Source organism: Macrobrachium rosenbergii, chromosome 10 (assembly GCF_040412425.1).
Source record: "Macrobrachium rosenbergii isolate ZJJX-2024 chromosome 10, ASM4041242v1, whole genome shotgun sequence".
Lineage (NCBI taxonomy): Eukaryota > Metazoa > Arthropoda > Malacostraca > Decapoda > Palaemonidae > Macrobrachium > Macrobrachium rosenbergii.
The window spans coordinates 66,570,334-66,596,562 of NC_089750.1; the positions used below are offsets into that span (position 1 = coordinate 66,570,334).

The 26,229-nt window shown below is 36.3% G+C and overlaps 2 protein-coding genes across 20 annotated transcripts in view; one reads left to right on the forward strand and one right to left on the reverse strand.

Moving 5' to 3' along the window:
* C3G (C3G guanyl-nucleotide exchange factor) overlaps positions 1-26,229 on the forward strand; it is a 310,671-nt gene that overhangs the window by 275,538 nt on the left and 8,904 nt on the right. For 11 of the 19 annotated variants that reach the window (XM_067110521.1, XM_067110523.1, XM_067110512.1 and 8 more), the window contains 13 exons: positions 13,021-13,131; positions 14,178-14,382; positions 15,244-15,391; positions 15,795-15,922; positions 16,070-16,264; positions 16,736-17,245; positions 18,004-18,079; positions 20,623-20,736; positions 21,781-21,921; positions 22,910-23,162; positions 24,113-24,278; positions 24,410-24,559; positions 25,329-25,615. In XM_067110521.1, coding sequence (XP_066966622.1) covers positions 13,021-13,131; positions 14,178-14,382; positions 15,244-15,391; positions 15,795-15,922; positions 16,070-16,264; positions 16,736-17,245; positions 18,004-18,079; positions 20,623-20,736; positions 21,781-21,921; positions 22,910-23,162; positions 24,113-24,278; positions 24,410-24,559; positions 25,329-25,615 — 2,484 coding nt within the window. Of the gene's footprint in view, positions 1-10,032; positions 10,497-11,426; positions 11,643-13,020; positions 13,132-14,177; positions 14,383-15,243; positions 15,392-15,794; positions 15,923-16,069; positions 16,265-16,735; positions 17,246-18,003; positions 18,080-20,622; positions 20,737-21,780; positions 21,922-22,909; positions 23,163-24,112; positions 24,279-24,409; positions 24,560-25,328; positions 25,616-26,229 lie in introns of those variants that run through there. The other 8 variants (XM_067110524.1, XM_067110508.1, XM_067110509.1 and 5 more) reach the window with 5 other exon arrangements.
* LOC136842753 (protein catecholamines up-like) overlaps positions 21,942-26,229 on the reverse strand; it is a 48,057-nt gene continuing 43,769 nt past the window's right edge. Inside the window, exon 5 of the transcript XR_010854347.1 lies at positions 21,942-23,146. The gene's annotated coding sequence lies outside the window, so the exon portion shown is untranslated. The remainder of the gene's footprint in view (positions 23,147-26,229) is intronic.

Below are 26,229 nucleotides of genomic sequence, written 5' to 3' on the forward strand. Positions count from 1 at the left end.
GAGAGAGAGAGAGAGAGAGAGAGAGAGAGACCGGGTTGGTATGGGCAAGCGTAGTGTCTCCTCGGCCAGTTGCTGCTGCTCTCATAGTCTTTGAACCTATAAAACCTGTTGAAGGAATGCTGGTTCTTCTCTGCGCATGCGTGCGTACGTTGGCTTCTTAGCTCTCTCGTATCGGTGGGTGTGTTGTATGTTTGTGTGAGTGGGGGTGGAATGCCCACAGGCGTATGGATGGGATCGGGGCATTCTCGGGCACGAGATAAAAGGCAGAGAGAGAGAGAGAGAGAGAGAGAGAGAGAGAGAGAGAGAGAGGTGCACAGCGCTTATCCTAAGGAGGAGCCAGCCAGCGTGTGTTGGTGTCAAGTCCATCTCTCTCTCTCTCTCTCTCTCTCTCTCTCTCTCTCTCTCTCTCTCTCTCTCTCTCTCGTGCAATCTTGTAATTAGGCAAGACTTTCGTAAGCCTTGTTGCATCATAATACATCTTTGTTGTTTCCCCCCGCCCTCAGATTTATAACATCTTATTTCCCAGATGACTTTACCCGTGAAATTATCGCGATTGTCTTTGGAATTCTTAATTACCTCTCTCTCTCTCTCTCTCTCTCTCTCTCTCTCTATATATATATATATATATATATATATATATATATATATATATATATATATATATATATATATATATATATGTGTGTGTGTGTGTGTGTGTATACATACCTTAGAATCCTCCTGACGGGGTTGCTTTAACTCTTGCGTCAGAACGGTTACATTCCAAATGTTGCTTTCATTCCCAGCACCGCCCACAACTTACGCTGCGTAGGAGTCCTTGGTTCTCTTCGCGCTATTTATTCCACGGGTCAGGTTGCCACTTTAATACTGCACATGTATAAATAATTTCTTGCTCATTATGCTCTTAATTTCATAGGTCACGTCGACACTTTTTTTTTAACTGTGACCTATTTAAGTAGTTAGAATATTACGCGTCTCCTCAGTCCCACTTTTATGCAGATATCAAATAATATAATATAAAGACCTCCTGGGCCTCTGCGAGGTCAAAAGACGAGTAAAATGGCTATGTTTGGTATGAACTCTTATTTTTTTTTATCGAGCCATAACTAACTTCTTATATTTTTTTTTTTTTTACTTTTTTTTACCATGTTCTTTGCCTCTTTAAGCAATATCCAAAGAACTCAAAGAATCAAAACAAGAAACAATAAATAAGGATGACAGAAAACCAAGAACTAAAATTTGGCAATTATTCGTGAACACTTATCACATAATATTATTATAAAAATGTAACATGTAAAATTATTACATTTAACATATGAAATATTGCTAGGCTGTTTTCCCGACCAGATACTGAAGCTGGTGGAAACGAGAACACCACTGACAGTAAGATTTAGGCCTACCTGATCGAGATTTTGGACGTTGATAACCCGGTTCTCTTAGAAAAGTTTTTGTGGAAAGGAAACTCCTGTAACAATCCTTGTATGGAAGTTGAACAGATGGGCTAATAGGTTTGTCAAGGGGACGAAATTGACTCTCAAACTCTTAAAAAAGCTCAGGATACGTTGCGCTCTCTCTCTCTCTCTCTCTCTCTCTCTCTCTCTCTCTCTCTCTCTCTCTCTCTCTCTCTCTCTCTCTCTAAAACACACACACACACATATCTGCATAGTAAATAAAAAAAATCTTTAACTCACGGTATTGTAAGGTTATTTTAAACATTTATTTACTTGAAATGTAATCTAATCCATATTTTGACTTTCTGTGCAGAGAAGTGCATTTCACTTGAGCGATGAAATAAGCAGATTCCCAATGCTATTGGAAGTAAATTTTTTTTAATCAGTTGAAACCAGCTGTTGGGAAATGATTACCACGGCATATTCACGTGAAGCCAGTTTTTACTGCAAGAGGCTAATTGGGACCTTCGGCAGCTGATAGGCTAAGTGGATGGTATGTTGAAGGCTGATTTGATGGTGACACCCATGTTCCCTCAAAAAAAAAAAAAAAAAAGTCCAGAAGCCTCCCACACACCACCATACGCCATTGCTCTCTCTCTCTCTCTCTCTCTCTCTCTCTCTCTCTCTCTCTCTCAGCCCTGGTAGTGCTATAGTGGTAGCGTTCTTCACTTCAAACCCAATGTGTCTCTGTTGACCAAAACAGTGAATTAGATATATGGATGGTGTTCGGGTGTTGTGTTTCGCAGAGAGAGAGAGAGAGAGAGAGAGAGAGAGAAAGAGAGAGAGAGATAATAAATTACAAACTTCAGTGAACAGCACACTTTCAAAATGTAAAAATTGGAAACCGAAGCATCTCGACAACATACTCGTTACAGTGAAACTATAGCTGATCCTTGGATCAATTATAGTGTGTGTGTGTGTGTTGGTGGCCTGTCACTTGCATCGCTATATTTGATGGAGGTGAGCAGGTCCTTTGGTTTTCCCTCGCATTTGAGAATGTGAGAGTAATGTTCGTGGCTTTTTTCATGTGGTTCTTACAAGCTTTTTTTATATATATATATCTTTAGGTCTGCAGCCTTGGTGATGCTTGTTCAACGGAAGGTTAAATTCTCTCTCTCTCTCTCTCTCTCTCTCTCTCTCTCTCTCTCTCTCTCTCTCTCTCTCTCTCTCTCTCTCTCTCTACAATATACATATACACTATTATCATGTAAATGGATTAAAAGCTATCTCTGAGCAAAGATCAAATCACAAGGTATAAACATCTAGGAATAGTAAGCAGAAAGTAAAAGTTAACTTTCACAAAATATGAATATGATCTCTTACTTAACCTCCTACAAATTTAAGGGAACAGATCAACCATTTTAGTTATTTGTTAACCCCCTTTCTCTCTCTCTCTCTCTCTCTAAATATTAGTTTGTACTGATGTTCTTCATTTGTTCTTTTAAGCTCCTGTAGTTAGCAAGGTTAGATTAATGTCTTTTAGAATTGCATAAAAATATTTTATTTACCATCTCGTTTTTCCCATGAATTATTATTATTATTATTATTATTATTATTATTATTATTATTATTATTATTATTATTATTTCTACAATGTTTAAAGTTGCATACACATTGCGGCCTTGGTTACCCCCAGTCCAAATAACGATTTATTCTTGTAACACAGATATTCAGTCAAATGCAGAATCATTGGGTCTTTGTCAGTGTGAGAATCAAATGAGAAAGAAAATCGAGCAAATAATAGAAATTTCGAGGTAATGGTAATGAAGCGAGGTCGAATAATTACTGTGGTTGACTTAGCTTATTGGCTGATGGGAGGATTCCCCCACAAACGAAAGTGCCGTACAAATTACTTCAGAGGTTTTGGAACAACCGTAATTTTAGGCTGGAAGACAGATGAGGCGTCTTCTAAAGAGTCGGAAGTCCTTGATTCTCTCTCTCTCTCTCTCTCTCTCTCTCTCTCTCTCTCTCTCTCTCTCTCTCTCTCTCAAGTGTATCTGTTACTACACAGCCATACCCACCAGCGCACTCATGTACAAACAAACAAACGTGGATGACATAAGGGGTAATTGAGATCTTGTGTACCCTAAGGCATTTGTTGCGTAACGTTCCATCATACACCTAGCGCCGTTTGTCGTAACTCTTTTCACTCCCACATATCCTTATGTGTTTAAAAGGAGAGAGAGAGAGAGAGAGAGAGAGAGAGAGAGAGAGAGAGAGAGAGAGAGAGAGAGATAAACTGGTAGGTATGGCTGTGCAGTAATAAATACACTTTAGAGAGAGAGAGAGAGTTAAGCTGGTAGGTATGGCTGTGTAGTATACCTTAGTTTAACCAGACCACTGAGCTGATTAACAGCTCTCCTAGGGCTGGCCCGAAGGATTAGACTTATTTTACGTGGCTAAGAACCAATTGGTTACTTCGCAACGGGACCTACAGCTTATTGTGGAATCCGAACCACATTATAGCGAGAAATTAATTTCTATCACCAGAAATAAATTCCTCTAACTCTTCATCAGCCGGCCGGGGAATCGAACTCCGGCCCAGCGAGTCGCCAGTCCTCAGCTCTAACGACTCACCCAACGAAGAGCTATGGCTGTGTAATGATAAATACACTTGAGAGAGAGAGAGAGAGCTGGTGGGTATGGCTGTGTAGTAACAAATACACTTGAGAGAGAGAGAGAGAGAGAGAGAGAGAGAGAGAGAGAGAGAGAGAGAGAGAGAGAGAGAGAGGGGTAAGCTGGTAGGTATGGCTGTGTAGTGATAAATACACTTGAGAGAGAGAGAGAGAGAGAGAGAGAGAGAGAGAGAGAGAGAGAGAGAGAGAGAGAGAGAGAGATCCCAGCCTCCCCCAGCTCTTGTTATATGAAAGAGTCGGTGTTATTTGTTTGACTTGTGGAGAGGAACCAACAGTAGCGATCGAAAAGAGGGGTCGGGTGAGAGGGACTAGGATATTTTTCCCTCGATGCTTATTGCCTCACCAAACAAACTCTCGGAGATTCGCCTTTTAAAATGCAGTTTGGCAGCCAGGATGGTTTTCACGTTTGTTTGTTGTTTGCCCGTAATTCTCTGCGAGCTGAGCTTGCAGTGTTTGACTGCGAGATCTCCCTTAATACGAGGGTGGTGCAATCCCGTGACTGGCTTACTTCTTCTTCTTCTTGTGCTTTATGTGTAAGCGTGCCTCCTCCTCCTCCTCCTCCTCCTCCTCCTCCTCCTTCTTCTTCTTCATCTTCTAAATATTTATCTTCTCTCCCGTATGGAATGCGTCTCAAATAACATTGAGAATGCGCCAGAGTGATTGCATAACTACGTTATCTGAAGGGCTTCTGTCCCGCCGCAGTGAAAGAGTCAGTCAGTCTCTCTCTCTCTCTCTCTCTCTCTCTCTCTCTCTCTCTCTCTCTCTCTCTCTCTCTCTCTCTCTCTCTTACTGCCAAGGAAGTGTGCCCGTTAATGTTTTTGTATGCATTGTGGCATTTATTCATATTTCGCAATGCTACGTCGATATAATGATGTATAGATAAATGCATTAAAGTAGTTCATTTGTTAAGGCCTGTAAGCATGCACACCAACACACCTTACATCCCATATCCTCAAATGACACTGCAAAATCTGCCTGTGGGTGTTTCTAACTGTCACGAGACCTACGTTTGCATGATACTCTGATAATCAGTTCTCTTTTCTGAAGCCCTCTTCCTTCCATTGCGAAAAAAATTAATTTTAAGTTATTTTATCTATGAATCAAACATATGTATGTTGGTCTGGTTTTATTGTTGTTTTTTTAAATGGATTAATGAGAGCATTTATATAGTTGAAACATTTATGTGGCTCATTTGCATGTGCATAAATTAGTTCATGCTTGAGGACTGTGACATTATCTTTACTTTTTATGGCTTAAACATGTGTGTGATGTCTTTACCGGATCGTATTACTGCTTTTGTATTATATATATTTTTTTTCATTTTATTTGTTTGTTCTATTAGTTATATTTTTCGTTTCTTAATGTTTTGTTATTATTATTATTTTTATTACATGAATTCCATATTAGAATGCTGATACGTCTGACCAGAAGAGTTGAGACAACAATGATCTCAGGATGATTAACTGAAGCCTTAATTCTCAAATATGCCTGAATGAAGAGCCCCTTAAACTAGAATATCGAATGAACAGCCATGCGTAAGAATGTCAGGCATGACGGAATGCCCCCCTCTTCCAATTCCCCCCTCCCCCACTCCTCAACGTACACCTCTTCTCTCCATGTTTCCTATCCATTTCTGCATCCTTTGCTATCCCCCATCTCCTTCCTTCTAAGATACCTTCTCTTATCCCGCACTCTTTCTTGACGCATTTTCCTTCTCTCTCTCTCTCTCTCTCTCTCTCTCTCTCTCTCTCTCTCTCTCTCTCCTTCTTCTTCTTCTTCTTCTTCTTCTTCCCACTCACTCATTCTTGAGCTGAGTAATGCGCAGTAAGAATGGAATTAACATAGCTATCGGTCCCTGTGAACGCGAGTGACTGCTGCTCACTCACTGGAGAGTGTCCTGTTTATTGTGGCATTTGATAACCAGGATCTCGCCCTAGCATTTTTGGGAGAGAGAGAGAGAGAGAGAGAGAGAGAGAGAGAAGAGAGAGAGAGAGAGAGAGATTTTAGCTACGTAGTTCGCTGCATTCCGTTCTTATTCCGTCAGATCATGTGAAACGACCCAGCGGGGGAATTTCTATCGACGATTACATTCAGAGCGTTAAAAAAAAAGTGTTGACTTAAACCAGCCAAGTCATCCTTGATTTTTGGATCGTATCTCAAAGGTCAGGGTCATCGTGTTTGCGAGAAGCGAGGCGTCCAGAAATCCGGGATGTAGGTGAAAGGTGTGGAAGAAATAAGGCTCTTTTTATCACCATTATTTTCCTTGCCCCTTTCATGATTACGGGGAAGCGTCAAGTCACGGGGGTGATCGTTTTCAGTGGAAATCCTCGGTAGATGTTTCCTGTTATTCAATGTTTTGTTTCGTTTGAATTTGAAGCCTTCACTAGAATAACATCGTATCTACATATGATAAAAAAGAAAAACACGATTGAAAACTGGACACGTTCAAATCACGCTGTCTCCATTTATGGATATGCTCGGACATCATTTTGTTTTTCGTGAATGAAGCTCAATATGTCTAGTTTAAACCTATGTACGTTAGAGTCATCCTAACCTAACCTAGCCTAATTTCATATGGTAAGCATAACTCAGAATCCGAAAAATTCCGCAGCCACTGCACTTTGGTTTTATGTACAGCCCTCCACAGGGATAATTCCCTCTCTGGCGGGCCCGTGTACGTTTTCAAAATAAGGTGCTTCTTGTATTTTATAATTGACTTTCAGTGTTTTCTGGTCATTATCATAGCTCCTGCAGAATAGGAGAGTCTTTAGTTCCTTTTCAAATCTGCATTCTTCTTGTATGCTCTTCACTTCAGGCGGTATTTTGTTGTTTAGTCTTGTTCAAGTGAAGGACACCATTTAATAGTCAGCATATCTCGCAAGCACCTGCTAGAATCATCCTTGTAGATGAAAAGTCCGAGGGAAAACGTCCGCTCGCAAGTTGTCTGCGGGCGAGGTTTCATTCCATGCGTAAATGCTAAATGCGTCTGGTAACCCCCTTCCCCCTTTCCCGGGGAGGGGGTCGGTAGAGGTAACTTTTGAATAGGGCCACTGGCGGCCGGAGGGAGGAGCGTGTTGTTGGGCAGTAGAGAAGAAGCGTTGTAAGCATTGCTACTCAACAGCTGGTGGCTCGGAGCTGTGCAGTGTCCTCTCCCTTCGCCCTTATATGGAATATGGCTTCTTTGGAGGGGGTTTGGGAGGAGGGGGAGGAGCTAGGGAGAGAGCGTCAGCCCAAGTGCAATGCCTCTTTTAGCATCCTGCATTTTCCGACGCCAGCAACGATAAGAAAACCGAGAACTGGAGTTTGGCTATTTCTTTGCGTAATGGATTTTTTCGATAGCGTCAGACGCATCGGGATAATTGAAAAGGTAACCGAACTGAATGATTCGGGTGGGTCTACCCCAAGGTTTCTTCGCTCTCCATATATTCAATTAGGCGTGTGTGTTTTTTCTTTTTTTGCGCTCTGTAAGCCTTCCATAGATAGGACGTGGACGATGTACGATCAGTACAAGTATCTGTTGCTTAAAAGGGATTGTCAGGTAATATGGGCGCGTCAGTTTATTGTTATTTTTTTGTGGAATGGGGAGGGATTACATATGTGATTTTGAGTTATCATCTGAATTTTTTTTTTTTTTTGAACTGCGCTCTTGTCACGTTTTGAAAATATGAATCACGTTGATATGGCATTCTAAGTTTTAAAAGATGTCATTCATTTACTGTTAGCAGGAGGTTTACTCATACCACTGGTTGGAAACAAAGCCAGTAATTAAGGGTTTATAGAATTTGCTGCTTTTTATAGTAGTAGTCGCAATAGCAGCAGAGTTAAAAGTAGCTTTGTGGGTATAAGCGGAATTGCTCAGGAAACCAAGGTGCCCTAGGATAGAGTGCCATACATGTATAAACAATTCTTACAAAAAATGAAACATTATATATATATATATATATATATATATATATATATATATATATATATATATATATATATATATATATATATATATATATATATATATATATATATATATATATATTTTTATATAAACTTTCAAAATATTCTCTCTCTCTCTCTCTCTCTCTCTCTCTCTCTCTCTCTCTCTCTCTCTCTCTCTCTCTCTGTGTATACATACAACTATTTATTTTCTGCATGTAAACTCTGTACGTGCTCTTGAATTCAGCATCGCAATACATTCATATTTTGTTACGTAATGTACTTGAAGCGGCGCAATAGTTATTTTTTGTTTTTAAAATGCGATGCGTAACTTCTCATTCTAAGCTTTACTGAACAACTTTTGCTGTTGCTGTTCTGTTTTCGGAATTCACCCAGTATTATTATTATTATTATTATTATTATTATTATTATTATTATTATTATTATTATTATTATTATTGCTAAGAAATTCACAATATTTTGAAAAACAGTTTGTGTAATACAAATCCGCAGTTATATAGCAAACTGTATTACTGTGAAAAAGACGAATACTTTTGTCTTTTACATAGTAAAACAGTTTACTATTATCATCGTGGATGTTTATTACACACATTATTATTATTATTATTATTATTATTATTATTATTATTATTATTATTATTATTATTATTATTATTATTATGTTCGAAGATCCTGTTGGCAGCCTCTCTGTCTAAATATGGCTCGTGCAACATGAAAGTGAGAAGTTTTGTCTTGTCCTTAATGGGGTCCTTGTGATCGTCTGGGGGAATGCTTGTGAGATTGGGGCCATTCTAATTTCGAGCTCTCCTTTTTTTGTTTGATTCTTATAATATTCACTTGTGCTCAATCAGAAGTGAATGTAGGAATGTTGCCTTTTTCCTACTCCGTATGTAGTACTTGCAGGTAAACACTAAGCCTTACAGTTTTTGAATGCATGCGTACTTTAGTTTTGCGTGTAGTGGACACGTGTATGTGAGTGCATATTTTACACACACTCATACATACATACAAGATACACATACACACATATATATGTGTATGTGTATATATATATATATATATATATATATATATATATATATATATATATATATATATATATATATATATATATATATATATATATATATATATATATATAATTCAGCGTGTAGTGGACACGTATGAGCGGATATTTTATATACAAACACACACATACACAGTGTGCACACACACACACCTATATACATATATATATATATATATATATATATATATATATATATATATATATATATATATGTGTGTGTGTGTGTGTGTGTGTGTGTGTGTGTGTGTGTGTATGTGTGTGTGTGTACAGGGTAAACACATCGTTCATAACTTTTTATTGACTTTTATACTGTACGTGCACCATAACCACTCAGGTATGTAGTATATAAGGAGATCGTGTACTTACTAGAGTGAATTCGATTTTTATGACGTTTTGAGAATGATTAAACGCGTGTAACTAAGGAAACAGGGGAGAAGTTAAGAGAGCCCGTGAGGAGACTCCTCCCTCCTCACCAGTGACGGCCGAAAGGAGTCCCTTGATGAGGAACATGACTCCTCTCCTCGCATTTCTTTTTCTCTCTCTCTCTCTCTGTTGACGAAATGTGAAGTGACGTCATGCCTTACCCCAATCTGGCAAGTGCATCATCATTATTATTTTTATCATCATCATCATCATGAACAACAGCAACAGCGTCTTCATCACGGTTCCTCTTCTTGAATTGGTCATGCAAGAAGTGAAGGGATAATGATGGGACATTATAAAAGAAAAACAAACCATTTTTAAGCACAGGGCTACGAATGATTGATTGAAACAGACTGTAACGTTACAGCTATTTGTTTTGGTGATGTGAAAATAATGGAGGGACGGGAAGGCTTTGATTTATGAAGGAGTGAAAATGAAAATCAAATAGGAATCTTGAAATCATTTCCATCGTGGTGATCCTTTTATTTCTTTCTTTCTTCCATAGAAAATGAGACAGAGAACCTTTGTTGTGCTTGATTTTGTTCTCGAAGGCAAAGGAGGATGAAGGGGAGGATCCCGAGACCTGAATAAATCTCCAGGACACGGAGTTTGTGCGTTTGTGTGTTTGTGTCTGATTTCACCCTCGCTCTGCCCCCCGAGAAACTCTCCGAGGGTGGAGTAGAAGTGAACGGAGTTTGTGGGGTAGGAGTGTAAGGGGGAGGCGGAGCGAGAGAAGGAGGAGGAGGAGGGGGGAGAAGAGGAGAAGGGGGCGTGGACGAAGTGCCTTCAAGTAGTTTGTTTGGAGGAAAGTTTTTTTGATGGTGGTTTACGTCGTGTACCGCCAAGAGGTGGGGCTAGTGCCCGAATGGGTCAGGCGCTGGCACAGCACAGAGGCTCTGGCCCAAGTCTACGCCAGACACCCAGATCCTCTGCAGAGGGCTCTCCTGCACACGTTCCACAGGATACCAGGTGATTATTCTTTCAGTAGTTTCATCAGTTGTGACAAAAACAAATCGTATATTGAGCACTTTGTAAGATTGATAAAAATGATTGCGTTCTGTGTATGGCGCACCATTTGACTTCATTGGTGTACAGTAGTGCTGGTGTTGAAGGTTGTACCTTCTTATTGTGTAATGTTTTAGGACAACAGAGTTTTGAGTGTTAGTGATTATGACTTGACACGAGTCGTGTGGTATCGGGATGGCACGTAAGTTGTACGTTTTCATTCGACCGGGTTTGTGCGCCTAAAACTTTACTTTGTGCTGTTTGTCACTCGGCTGAATGTTTGCGGTGTCAGTTTTTAACATTCCAAGAGTTCCCAGTCCAATCCCACAGGAATTTGAAGTGACGTAAGCATGCTCCAAAGAGACTATTTCACGCCAGTACAGTAGTTTGTAGTTTATAGGTTGACCGTTGAGATATGTAAACCAAGCCTAAATTGAAAACAGCATTGCAGTGAGCAAATTGAATTCCATTGAGATTAATTTGATGCTGAACTTTAAAGATCAAAGAGGAGGAGGAGGAGGAGGAGGAGGAGGAGGAGGAGGAGGAGGAGGAGGAGGAGGAGGAGGAGGAGGAACTTCCATTGTGAGTGTTCATTCCTTGGATACCGTTCGTCTCTCTCTCTCTCTCTCTCTCTCTCTCTCTCTCTCTCTCTCTCTCTCTCTCTCTCTCTCTCTCCCATCGCCTCCCTCGTCCTTCAAGTCTTTTCACAAGGGTGATGTCATTTTGGGGTCATATCATATGAAGCCCCAGACAATTTCCATCATCATCATCTCGTCTGGTCTGAAACCCGAGGGTTGTTACCTCATGTCCGACATTGTCTTTGCTTGTGGATGTGTGTGTGTGTGGTTTGTTTGTGTGTGTTTGTGAGTTGTTTGCTACGGTTTGAGAGTTGTTGAATGTCGTTTTAAGATTAGCGGATCGACGGGTTTCGGGACCTCGCGGACTCGCTTGTTTTCTTTAGCAAAGTTGTTGAGAGTCTCTCGCTTGAACAGTTGTTCCTTTCGTTCTAACTGCGTGCGTGTGTGCTAGCATGTGCGTGTGAATGCGCGTTTTAACCAGACTGGTAGCATGAAACTCCTTCGCTTCGGCAGATTAGTGTCACCAGGGCAGGTCTGTTTACATATGGTCAGCATCTGGAACACGTTTCTCTCTCTCTCTCTCTCTCTCTCTCTCTCTCTCTCTCTCTCTCTCTCTCTCTCTCTCTCTCTCTCTCTCTCAGTACGAATATCCAAGTTCACTCATGATGTAATGCATGTCCGCATTACGAAATGCAGTTTGAAGGTTACATTGGTAATTCATTGTTTTAATGTTCTAGAATTTGTACGTCTTGTGAATTCCAGTTTACTATTGTTTATGCATTTCATTCTTTATGGAATACCAAAATTATTAATTTATTTTTTCTACCATTACTATATGATATATTTGCATATTCGCATCAGTAAATTGCAGATTGCCAAAATTCGTGAATGGCACCCTATGAGTGCTGTCTACGTCTTTACTTACATAGCCTATATGTTTCTGTTGTATGGGGAAGTAAGGATCTACCATCTACCACCCCCCACCCTCTTCTGATTTTCTGTTTGTTTCTCTTAACTCCATGTATTCAAGGTGTTTATGTTTCTGTAGTATTTTATTGATCTTTCCAGCCCAAAATTCGACAGATTGAAATTTAAGTGTTTTAAGATCACCTTGCATTTCATGCGGTTATTGATTAAAATTAAATTTTTTTTCGTTCCAGTAAAAATAAAAAATAAACACCTGATAATTGATAAATCGCTGGAGTTAAATTCTCCACATTTAATACAGCTTTTTCATAAAGTTGAGTCTCTCTCTCTCTCTCTCTCTCTCTCTCTCTCTCTCTCTCTCTCTCTCTCTCTCTCTCTCTCTCTCTCTCTCTCGCTGGTCAGGTTAAAGTAGTCTTTCAGAGTGGTCTTTCAGATTGCGTGCTTTTAATGAATATTGTTGTTATTAGAAATGAATAAAAAATTCCATGATCCGAATTCCCAGGAAACATGAACTCCTTATCTTTTGAATGTCAACTCCTTCAAGTTGTTATATCTAATATTCATTAGAATTTTAATTTTACTGTACATCTTATAACCGAAATATATTAGCGGGATCGTATCTTGTTCTTTAACCAAGGTAAGAATCTAAGGGTACATTAAGACAATACTCTGAGATAGATAATAATAGTAATTATATTATTAGCATTATGATAAGAGAAATGTTATTATGATTATTAATTTGTATAACTATAAGGAACTTTAGAAAGGCAATACTAGTATTATTACTGTTATTGTTATTATTATTATTATTCACAAGGAAATGAATAAAGAGTGATGCTTGTAAGGCAGAGTCTGTCTGTCTTTCTCTCTCTCCTAATATGTACTGTACTGTATTCATGTAGCCTACACTAGATAGACTATTAATTGCGGCTTCCTTTGTAATTGCAAAGAGGAACTAACCTCTGCCGTCTCTTGCATTGCAGACAACCCCAAACCTAGCAAGGGAGGATCGTTCATAAGGGCACTCTCCTTCAAGAGCAGACTTGGAGGAAAATTCAGCGGGATGAAGTCGCCATTGCGGCCACAAGGTCCAGGTACTGTCCTTGTATGCAACTTCTTCTTTTCATCAATGACCTTTCAGGTTTTGAGTCTCCGTTCCTTGAGTTTAGTTAAATTCTCATTATCTCTTCTTTCGTGCATGCGTGTACATTATTTGTAGACATTTATATACTTTTTCAGGTTCTGAATTTCCATCCCTGTAGTATAGTCCATTTCTTTTTCTTTTGTACGTACATTGTTAGCGTTTGTATTTCAAGCCTTTGGTTTTATGTCAATTTTTGTGCTCCTCTGAAATTCTTAGCTGACATGTAAACATATGTACAATGAGTGATTAGTTAATTCATAATTCTTCAACAATTTCTTTAGGAAATCTTTCTACACTGATCTTTGGTTGATGGATCTAGCCGTTTCCTTTTACTCTAATCCACAAGTCTTTCAAAATTGTTATTATGCCACTTACAAACCATAGGGAAAGTTTTAAGTCTTATACTTCGTCTTGTTTGATACAGGATCATTTCCAGTTGAAGACCTGTACCTATAGTTTAGAAATATTTTTATCTGAAACGGTAGATTTAATCTTTGTGGCATAGTAGCATTCTCTGTTGAATTGAATATCTGTATGTTTCATAAAATGTCTTAAAATGAATCATGTTGATTTTGTAGATTAAGTAGTCTTATGCCAGCACGAGCTCTTGCTCAGGGAGCAGCCAGAAAGAAAATCCAGGGGACACTTGTGATTACGGTTGATTATCGAGTCCTTTTGTTTTGAAGCAGTGAAAGTGAAACTGATGTCACAGTACATTGCTCAGTAAATGCACTTTACCTTTTCTTTTGTTCATGTATGGAAAGGGTACTGTTTAGATAACAGGAAAATGCTTATGACTTAATATACATAATGACAAATTGACAATTATAACTCTGCCAGTGTAGGTGGCTAAGGCAGTAACAAATTCTAATATACAGTAAAGAAGTCATTTCGTGTATATTTAACTTGGCCTCCATTTTATTTAATATTTAATTTAGATCTGGTGATATAGTGGAAGGAATAATGATAAAATCTCTTTCTATTTTATGTCTGCAGGTAGCAGAATTGTTAAGGTTGAACCTAGTCAAACCAACGAGAGTTTAGAGAGCAAAGTGGAGCATGTTTGGAGGGCTTTAGACTTCTACAAGGATGTTGTGGATAAATCTAGTTCTGAAATGCTTCCTGGCTCTGCAACAGTGGTATTGGAAATGATTGTGGCTCTCAACCTTGCTCTCAAACCCTGCTTTGTCAACCAAAACAGGTAAGGCATTGGTGTGTCAGTTACATTACATGAAATAGAATCAGTTCGTGTATTGAAAGCTTCTGTGATCTGCTGCTTTAGTTACTGCATGAAAATAATACTGTAAAGACATACACTGTCAAAGTTAGTGATGAGTCAGTATAGGTAGATGTCTAATTACAAGCACCAAGTGTGAATTTTTGTGTTAAATAACTAGTATACCAAAAGAAAGGGTGCAGGTAATTATTTAGTCATGTTTTTGGTATGATAAATTTATGAGCATTTGTTTTTATAGTTGAGAGACCTCTTTTTATCTAAGAAATTTGAAAACCAATTTTTTTTTTATTCATCTGCACACTTTTTAATGTGGCAGCTCTCTGGGAACAATCAATAATTGACATGATTGTCCATCTGTCTGTCCAGGCCTCTTTATGTTTTTGTCTGCTGAGGTTAAATCTTTTTCAAGCACTATACTGTAATTTTAATGTCTTTGAAGATCCAGGCTTAAAACTTGGTATATATCTTAAATAGTTGATTAGAACTGTATTTTTTGCCGTGGATGTAATAATCAAGGCCGGGAGCCTATTTAAGAGATCAAAGGTCAGAGAGGAATTTAACCTTGGCCATTCCTTTTGAACTATACTAGGTATTCCCATCATACTTGGCATGTATGCTCACCCAGTGAAGCCAGTATGCAGATTGAGGTTAGAGCCATATCAAGAGGGATCAGAAGTCAAATAGGATTTGCCACCACCAGGAGTACTATATTTCACAAGCTAAACTTTTTTTGTATTACTATATTAAGCCTGCTAATAAGAAACTTCTCATTGTTCAAAGTCAGTGTGACATTCAGATTACCTGTGTGTTTATTGTTTCTCACAGTTCTGCAGTTGCTTCAGTAATTGCCAGAGTTCACCAAAGTGTAGCAGAGTTGGTCCGATGGAGTGATCAGTTACTACTTTACGGAGAAGAGGCACAGAATACACAAACCGTCCATCAGGTTGTACAGGCTGTCAGAGTGGCCGTCCAGGTAATGTTTAATGCTAAATTTGTTAAGAATGGGTTCCTTAGTAAAGTTATTAATTTAGTATCATTAATGAAAGTAAAAGAAATAAAGAAAAAAAAGTAGTTCATTATAGTCAGCTTCAGTAAAATTAGATGTTGTGACGCCAGTTTTAGTAGCCATAAAATCAGTTCGTTATAACGCAATATTAAGACTTACTTTGGTAATTAGAATATATAATACCTTGTGCATATTGTATAATGTATTTCTTTATATTGCTTATTGTATAATGTATTTCTTTATATTATGGAAATGCACAAATGAGTTACAGGAAATGAGTTACAGTATATGGTTTTTCACTCTCATCATACTGTCTGTTTTAACTATTATGGAGAAAATGAAATGACGTGAATTCATCAATATTTTTCAGGCATTGATTGACCTTGCTGCTGACAAAGAAAATCTAAACACATCAGATTCTAGTATTCTAGATGTAACTCCGTCCTCAATAGATAACAATAATACTGTGAATTTTGAAAAGTCTTCTCCATATTACAGGTAAAAATAACTTTTCTTAGTTAAATCTAATTACTGTATTGAAATACTCTGCCAAGAGTGATATTCTGTAAGAGTTAGTGACTTGACAATTAGAGATTTATTTTGTAGATTTCCATTTATATTTATACTGTAAACATTGGTTTTCAGCAATAGAAACTCAGACAGCATATCATCAAATCATCGAAACTCTTTACCAGAAATCAAAGCCGACTCTCCTGTAGAAAATAGAAGCTTCCTCTCTCCTCGTGATAGCATAAAACTAACTCATTCACAGAGTTCTGACTCTATTTTGAATAGTTCTGATGCAGAACCTCCACCTCCAAAACCTCCTTTGCCTGGTGGGTAAGTACAAAAGACAGCAATTTATGTTAATTATTTTTAAGTTAATGCTTGAATGCTGTCTTTCAGTCATGACGTCATTCCTGGAGGCTTACTTTTTCACAGCGAAGGTATTTAACCTTTATTTCCAGCTTTGATGATTTCCAAATCTCTCACTGATTTCTTTTCAGTGAAAAAGGTAAAAAAAAAAAATTGTTTTTGCCAAAGAAAACATATGACCATTTCTGCTTATTGTTCAGTTCATATATGCTAATGTCTTTAACTTCAGCAACTAATGTTTTTTGTATTTTTCACATTTTAGTCATATAAAGTTTTCATATGTCAAGAATAGTAATCCATTTTATTGGGTACATTTTTCATTTTGATGCTTTGAACGAGTGGCATAGCTTTTACATTACTTTTACTGTTGAAATTTGTATAGTTTAAAGTATGGTACTTGAATACTCAGCATCCATTTAATTTTTCCTGTTCCAGAAGAATGGAAGTTGCCCCTCCTCTCCCACCAAAAACAAAAAGTCATGGCAAAGGAGCTTTTATGTCGGATAACGTGGTTGCAAATCCAATGTACCTTACCTCCCCTCTTGGACACAGTTCGCCCTTAAATCGCAGTCCCAGAGAGAGTTCTTCCGATTGGTCACAACATAGCTTAGGTTCAGCATCATTCACAGCTTCTTTAGACAGAGTGTCGAGAGCATCTCATTCCTCTGATCAGATGTCCCCAGCCTCAAGCTTAGACTCTATGAATCAGTCTCAAGAGGAACCACATTCAGTCCACCAAAGAATTGTGAATTCATATGGCACTTTACAGGATCAGTTTGATCTCAACTTTGAAAGGGCATTGCACAAAAATTTAGGTTTAGGCCTAGACAATCATAACCCCTTTGGGCACTCTCTTGACATTGATTCATCAAGCCTGTTCCCAGATTCAGGTTTCCCTTCAATATCGTCACTGCAGAGCTCCTCATCAAATTCAGCCTTCAATAGGTAGGAACAGCCTTTATTAATGTTTGTTTTTCCCATAAGCTGTTGAATTTTACTGTTGAGCAGTGTCGTGAATACAAATGACTTATATTCTGTTTGCAAGTTAATCTGAAGATCATTAAAATTTTTTAAAAAATACCATACAGTTTCAATAGAGTATTTTGCCAAGTCCTACCATTCATAATTAAAATATTTTGCTTTCATTGCTATGGTTGCTTTATTGACTTTTGCTTGCTGTATGTTGTATCTATAGTCTACCATAATTTTAATTTATCAGGTTTAGTTGTATATGTTTATATGTATGAAAAATAAAAATGAATAATATCTTAAATAGAGAAAACTGCTGCATTTAGTCCTTGTGTTATGTACCAAAATGATAGTCTTTAATGAGGCAATTGTGTGTACTTTTGTACAGATACTTGAGGGGAATAACATGGAGTGAAATTTTTGATATGTAACTAAGTAGCTAAGTGGGCAGGTGTATGTAAAGTATTAAAGGAAATTTATAAAACAAATTAGTAAACTGTACTGTTGAAAATAAAAGATATATCATTTAATGCTTGGTTGTTATGAAGAAAACTCATGTAAGGCCTATAAAATCAGTTTTCAGGAGACAAAGCTGTTAAAGTTTTTGTCATTCAGTACTTTAATGCATAGTAGGTTTCCTTGCTTTATTATTGTGTGGAATCAAGCAAGGTTTCCAATAGCTCCCATGTTTTAAATCCCAAAATAGACTAAATGCAAACTTCTTTCTTCCACAGCATTAGCAGCAGTCATTCGTTCAGCCACTCAGTGAAGCAGTCTTGTACACAAACTCATATATCCTCATCATCTCAGGTAAAGTAATAAAATATTCATTTTGAAGATTTGATTCCAAATGATCAAGTCTAGCATGTTCATACCTGGGAAAGGTTCACATAGAGAATTAAAATTGCATTTTCTTAGTCTGTACGTGGCTGTTTTGTTTGCATGTCCACAGGATCATTGAATGATTTGCACAGAAGTATTTTAAACTTGGAGGAATATGCCTTTTCATGCTCACTGAGTGTTAGTACATCCTGCACTTTGGTGTAGTATATCAGAGCAAAAGTAGAATTTTTTCAGTTCCAAAGCACTCAATATGTAATGGTCTTTAGTTTGTTGGTTATTATTATTAAACTTAGATATCTGAGAAAGTTTAAAAACAGAAAAATGGAGGGCTGACAAGTCACTGCCAGTGACAGAATTTCTTTATGGTTGGGTTTTAGTTGTGATAAATTATGGTAATCATGAAGTTTTTCAACCATACCACAGTGCCGCATTTTTAAACTATTTTATGGTTGGCCTGAAGGAATGGTTCTTAAAACCAGGGGTAGTAATGGAGCTGGACAAAGTTAAAAAAATTGAATATTTAGGCAAGAAACAATCAGATTTAACAATTGAAATATAAAGTCAGAAAGCACTGCAGCTAGGGCACAAAGGGATGTGGGGAAATAGAAGGAAGTAAATTAAAGTATTTTTCATTCCATTTCAAACTATTTTCAAAAGTTTAGAATTAACTTAGTATATGATACTGTATTGTGTAATGGTATGGTAGTTGTCAAGTGAATATATTTGTCTGTAATTTTTTTTCTCAGAATCCAGCACATGAAGCACCTAACAAGTTACAAGTAACAAATTTAAATTGTGGTCTAAACGGTTCCATTTTTCGCCCTTCCTACACCCCTCTGTTACACTGTTTTATGGTATAAACTTTCCTCAAGTTAAGATATACTGTAATCATCTTCAGTCTATCTTAACTTATAGCTTAAATGTACTTTGTGATCAAATGGTAAAAAATCAATCTTGCAAATGAAAACAGAATTAATGCATTTTGTAATGTTTGAAAAATGTACTATATGGGTAAAATGTAAATTTTACAAATGTCATTGACCATAACCCAGTTATATTTGAGGATCATGGTAATTACTTGGACATCAATGATTATTTGATAATTTGAGCAATCCTTTGTCTTTTTTTTTTACTGAAATTTTCTCACCAATCTGCTAAAATTTTGATAAAATTAGACTTGGGTCAAAAGAGTTGCACTGAATTTATAATGGTACAGAAGTCCTTAGAAGAATACAGTTCATAAGATTTCGTTATGCTAAGAAAGAAAGGAGGTAAATGAGCCAAGAGTATCTGATAGATTTTTAGTTGCATTGTTGGAAAAATCTGTAAAAATGAACTAGGCATGTAATATAAAAGAAATTATATTAAGCATGTCTTCACGTGGTTTAGAAACAGATTTTGTCTCTAATTTGCTATCCATGAAGTACACTCTCCAGAAAAAGTCACGTAGGATAACCAAGATGTTTAGCTATAACTGCTAGAGTTAAGGATAAAATTAAACTTTTTTTTATTCCTATGTTGTGTTAGTTTACAGTGTTGCTTCATACATAATTGCAAATGTTCAGGTATTGCAATCCTTTCTGGTAGTGCAGTTATACATATACTACTGTATGTTGATGAGCACTGATATTTAGTACAGTAGTTGTTTATTCATCCTGTATGAAACCATCTGTTTATTTGTAGACATTTTTTTTACGTGTTGTTATTTCTGCTGCCTTTATTTGCCCACAGTCAGTGTGATGTGTGTCCTTATTTGATTTATTTGTTATCCATATCAGAGTAGGTAAATTCTTAGATGCTCAAGAGAACTTGAGATGTGAAATTTTTAGGTATTAAAGTTTTAGCTATTTTTTCTTATGATTTGCATAAGTACAGTATAACTTTTCCATCTTTGAGTATGACAGAAAAGTGAATATGGGATCCCTTTTTGTTGTCCTGAGTTTGTTCCTCATTTAAATTCAGTTGTATTTCATTTGCAGTATAATATAGTGTTTTGATAAAAAATGCACTATCCTCCAGTGTATTGAAATTTTATCCCAAGTCTGGCTCCTGGGTTCACTATAATGGAAACAAGTTTAAGGGTCACTCTTATTGTGCTAAGTAGGAATTTTATGATTTTTTTTAATGTTTTTGTTGTCAGCATTTCCTTTTGAAAACTTTTCCAGGCATAATTGATATAGTAATACAGGACAAATTGTAATGTTAGCACTTTCACGGAATTATTTTTCTTTGAAATACTAGTGTTTCTTCTTACATAATCTCCTGAAAAAGTGAATTGCATGACTTGTATAACTGTAATGACAGTTAATTTTACCCACTTAATTTTTATACATATTTTTGCACTTGTTACTACCCTTGTCAGTGTGACTCTGTAAACACCCTTTTACATTTGGTTTACGGTATTTGCACCTCCCCTTGTAGGGTCATTCATTGTCAGTGTTTCTTTTGTGGATCTTGATATCTTTTTTGGGTATTAGTACAGCTATTTCATATGCATGAAAAACCTACAGGTTAGCAGTAAGGTGACACGTAGCAGTCAGCATATGATATCATACCACGTGACCACTCGATCATCAACCTCATCCACAGTATCCTCCACATCCTCATCGTCCAGTGCCAGTGAGGTAGGTACAGTACTACAATGCGGTGCTGGAAATTGGTGAAAGGTACTCTAGATGCTTTTTTTGTAAGCATTGTTAGGCGAATATAGTGTTAATCTGTGACACAGTATTTTCATAGACTCAAGCCACATCTGCTCATGTGTTGACAATACAGTTATTGCTCAATATTGCTACTTTCAGCTCCTTAGACTACATCAAAAATTACATTTACTAGATTTAAGGAAACAGCTCATCAAAGTAAAAAAAAAAAAAAACTAGTAACAGGCTCAGCCAAAAAGACGCTATTGGTGATCATAAAGGAACTGTATTTTCAAGAAATGTGGCATTTGTCATGAAGTAATGTGCAAAACCTAATTATTTGTAACTATTAAGGAGTTTACTGATATTCTTACCTTTTTGCATTCTTGAAATTGATCAAACTCTAACTTAGTGTTTAGTAATATTGATTATTCAATTTTTATTTTAAAAATCTAAATATTACATTGTGAAATAATAATATGTAGTACTGTACTTCATTTTCAAAATGCAGTTATCTTAAGTGTCTTCAGGTGAAACTTTTTGGCACTGAAATATTTCAGGGTTTTATTTTGGTTGAAATCATGGTGTAGCTTGCTTCTCATATAAAGCCAAAACAGTATTAAAATTTCATATGGGTAGATGTACCCATAGTGCTTGTTGTCTTTTATAATGCCATTATTTTGAGTTGGAAATTTTATGCTGTTGTGACAAAATATGGTTACAAAAGTTGTGAACCTATATTTACTAAGGCTAATATAGCTTCATATCTGAACACTGGTAACTGTTATGTCAAAACAGCATAAACTATATGCAGTATATGCTTTTAAGTTTCCAATTGAGTACTAAAAATTAACATATACCTTATGATTTATGGTCGTCGGCTCGTCTTTCAAGTGTACGTTAGTGGTATGCTTTAATACACTGTTTAATAAGAGTTGAACAATGTGCTTTGTCCATTATTTAATGGTAGGAGTTACACTACATGCTTTAAGACTGTCTGAGATGACCTTTGTTATCATTTTTCATCAGGGAGAAAGAGAGAATCACATATTGTCAGTGGTTGTGCCACCAGCATTACCAGCAAAGAAGAGTCGTATAGGACGACAAATTTTATCCACATATGAAAATGTTGATGCAGACTCTGTAGATTTACCGGATTCAAGACTCAGGGTAAGACATTTAGAGACAAATTAATGTATTTTTTTTTATTATCAGATTTATGTTTATAATCAGATTTAAAGTGTTAGGCTTTCACGAGACTCAAGGTTGTTTGTGAGAATTAGGTTAGTGTTTGTTAAGAGCATTTTAGTTAATTAATCAAATTAATCTGAATTTTTCTCATGTCATTTTGTTAAGAGTATTTTAGTTAATTAATCAAATTAATCATTAATTTTTTTCAAGTCTTTTGCAGCGAAATGCTTTTGTATTTATAGTTGCAGTTACACTGGATAAGCCTACTTTAAAGAAAAAAAAAATAGTAATTGGCAACTAGGCCTACTTAGCTGATCTAATACAGTACTGTAATCAAATAAGCATGTCCTTATTTTGATGGAAAACAAACAGGACCTATCTTAACAAAAGCTGGTCCACAGAAAATAAAATACAGAAAATTTAGATAGTAATACAGATTGTGTTGGAATCAGTTAACTTCTCTTAAGGAGATCTTAAACATTCACAGTTAACAAGGTTTATTATATTAAATAGAGTAGTGTCTTACAAGTACTGTATTGCATTTATTTTTTTTAATCATGCTCCTGCATTGATAAAGACATCATTATTACATGGAATCCAGAGAACATAGCTTTTAATTACTCCCATGCATCAAAATGAGTATTATCATGTAATGCTATTTCCTGCAATTAGTAGTATGTTTTCCTAGTTTTTATTTAATCATATTCTTCTTTAAAGCTAGCTAGTGCAAAGTGTAGATTAACCTAGGGCATATACTGTATTTCAGTCTGTTGATTTTCAACAACACCATAGTTTAAAAACTTTCAGCATCAGTATTCTAAGTATGTAACATAACAGAGTTCAAGCATTTTAAAAGTAGTTTCCTAGGTGAACATCTCTTTAGGCTTCCTTGTGAAGGGCATGTGTCATTGATTGTTCTTATGTAGTGAGCTTTAGAAAGCTCCATTCACATATATATTATTTGCAGCTAAGAGATGATCCAAGCCCAAAGCTTCCACCAAAAGTTGGCACCTTGCTGGGAAGCAGTAGCAGTAGCAGCACCAGTAGTGTCAGCAGTGGTCATATGAGCAGTACAGTCAGTATGGTGAGCAGTAACAGCACCAACAGCAGTCAAGGAAGTAATGTTGTTCTGCGAAGACCCACTGCAGTTCTTCAGACACATCATGGCTCAAATGAAGATGATGAAAATCCACCACCTTTGCCACTTAAAAAGAAACATGGTAAAGTACTATAAATTTTTGTTAAAGTATCTGTTATGTATGGTTAATGAATATATTAGATTTCAAGAGGCCATAACAACTAACATTTTATCTTTCCCATCAAAGGCAGATGATCATAAAAGAGATGAAATAATACCACCTCTTGTAATTACAGCTATCACTAACAACAGGCATCGTCAAGGTTTAAATTATAAAGACACTTGTTGATGAACTGGCTTTTCAGGAAGATTACAACAAAGGAAGCATAATAGAAAAGATGAACCATTAAATACAATAAGAAATCTTATGAAATATATCAAGAGACAAAGACAGCATGGAATTGCAAATACCTAGTTGCATGTGTACAGCATGTACTCATGGTATTCACTATAGATAAAACCACATGCATCTCATTTGCAAATGTTTTCACCTAAATAAATTCAAAATTTTAGAAATGTGGCCATTAGAACAGCTAATTCATGTACAGAGCTAATGAAGTATAGCAATACTTATCACAAATATTTAATAAATCCTCAAGTTTTGGAGATAACCATAACCCAACAAGTTATGTAAATATCCAGTACTCTAACAACAAATTCAGTAACTGTGTTATCCAGCCTTCAAACCTTTATACATCTTGGAGAAATCCAGTGTATCATTAAGGATTATTAACATGTTCTATATATAATGTAAACAAAACTATCAGTCTTTCAGTATTTTTTATGCCGTCATCAGTAGTCAACAAATTTGGAAACTTGGAAACTGTTTTATATATAGGCACATAATATAATTATTGAAAATCTAAAATTTTAGTAACAACTGGTTTTCAAAATTTGGTCAATAATACTGATAGAAATTGCATTGTTAGAGGGGTTTCTTTTATAAAATTGTTACCTGTGAATTTAACTTTTCAATACTACACTCCTTGTTTGGGAAATTGTTATTTTTTCAGTTTATCATGTTTTTTACAGTCATGGATTACATGAAGTTGTTTGGCCAAGTGGCAGAACCCAATGAGAATGAACTCCTGCGGCACTCAGTACACCAGATGCATCTCATCTCAAGCTCTGACTGGTTTACACAAGAGAATGAGTTGGAGTTGATTCATTCAGCACAGTATTCAGAAATTATCACTGGGTAAGCATTACTGTAATTTAATTTTTGTTTACCTGAAATGCCTATATTCTCCTTATGTGGCAGCATTTTTACATGCATCAGTATTTTTAGCATAATTTTTAACTTGCTTCTCTAACTTTCTTTTCATCTAGGATGGACATCTCAATGCATCCCCCAGAACTACCTCCAAAGCAGAATAAACGTCTGACTGCCCCTACTATTAGGCAGTCTCTACCTGCAACACCTAAACTTATTCCTATTTCATATTCAAATGATGCCCCAAGAGAGAGTTCCCTCATCAAGTAAGTTTCTGGTTTGTGTTTTCTCTCACGTGAAATTGTATATAGGAAAAATTCTCACTTAATACAAAGTTATTTTCACTAAAACTACCAGTAGTATAGAAGTCAGGAAGTATAATGAATTATATGTGTCAAGCAGGATTATATACTCATAGACAAGCAAAGCTTGAGGTGGCAAAACTAAAATTGCAGAATATATAGAGAACTTTGTCATTTTTAAATTTAAAAAAAAAATTGTTGAACAATTTGAACTGTATTGAGTAAAATTTGTATTGAAGTTAAATAAGCAGTTGGTATAAATGTTTTAAATAGTGGCTATGTGATAAGAAATTTAATGCATTGTCCACTGAAAATACTGGAAGACAGAATTAGGGAAATATACAGATTGAAACTTGGTAGATAATTATAAAGGTAGTGAGACCAATGAAAAATTGTTTAGAAAAGTTAATTTTAATTTCTAAAAACAATACAATACTGCACTGTTATTTGAGCTATAAAGGTACGTTAAAAATAATAATTAAGCACTTTCCCTGATGTTTACTGGTAATGAAAACTCAAAATTGGTGACTCTTCTTGGCTAACACCGCACCATTCCAGGCAGAACAGCATTAGTAAAATAAAAGTTGTTTATCAATCATGGAAGTTATTTGAATTTTTATATTTAAAAACCTTTTTACTAACCTTGCTGATTGTTAAATGATGTAAGACAATGCAGCATATCACTTTTATTTTCCTCTCTTGTAATGGTGTTAACCCTTCTCTGCCATTTCAGCTTCCATAGAAAATCAACCGAAGAGAAAGATGAACCAGAGGAAGTGTTGATCAGGGATCAGGTTGTGGAAGTTGACAGAAAATCATTAGAGAGGAAGGATGAGGAAGTTGTAGAGGAGAAGAAAAAAGAAGAGGAACTAGAGGAAGAGGATGAAAAGGAAGGTCCACTGGATCTTCTTGATGTAACAGAGTACCTAATTTACAAAAAAGAAGGTGAAGAAGGACCAGATATAAGAGGTGGTCCTGTGGATGCGCTTATTGTTCATGCTTCAAAGGCTAATCAAAGGGGTGAGTAAGGATGTTATTCTAGAATCATATTTGAAGGTTAGAATTTTTACAGGTTAACTGTACTTTAGTATTCTGGTAAGTATTTGCTGGTTCGTGCTTGTAACTGAAAACTTTTGAAAGAGCTCAAATTGTGTGGCTATAACAAAATTACAGTCCTGGCCAAAAAATATTCATGGTTGCCTCATCATTTTATGAAAGTTGCTCCGATGCCGTTTTCTTTAGACCTTCAGTAGGACCCATGAAGTATTACCCTTATGGTCATGTTAGGTATGTATGATATGTGACTATTGGCATGCACAAACCCAAAAACTATAGTAGTTATCATGGACTTGTCTCAATAGTTCCATAGAATGGCTTGTGAAGCATCGGATGATTTTATTTCCTCTTGCACCATGGCCAGTTATTGGGTTATTATCTTGTGATAGAATTGGAAAAACCATGTTTGGAAAGCATGTAATAGTCATTTAACTCTTTTGGCAGTCATATATAAGAATGCAACAAAGTTATTAAATCAAACATTGCAAGAAACTGTAAAAATGATTACAGTTATAATTAAAGATTAGTTCTTAAGTGTTGAGACTTTATATTAATTTTGTTTCCACATTCTATAGCTG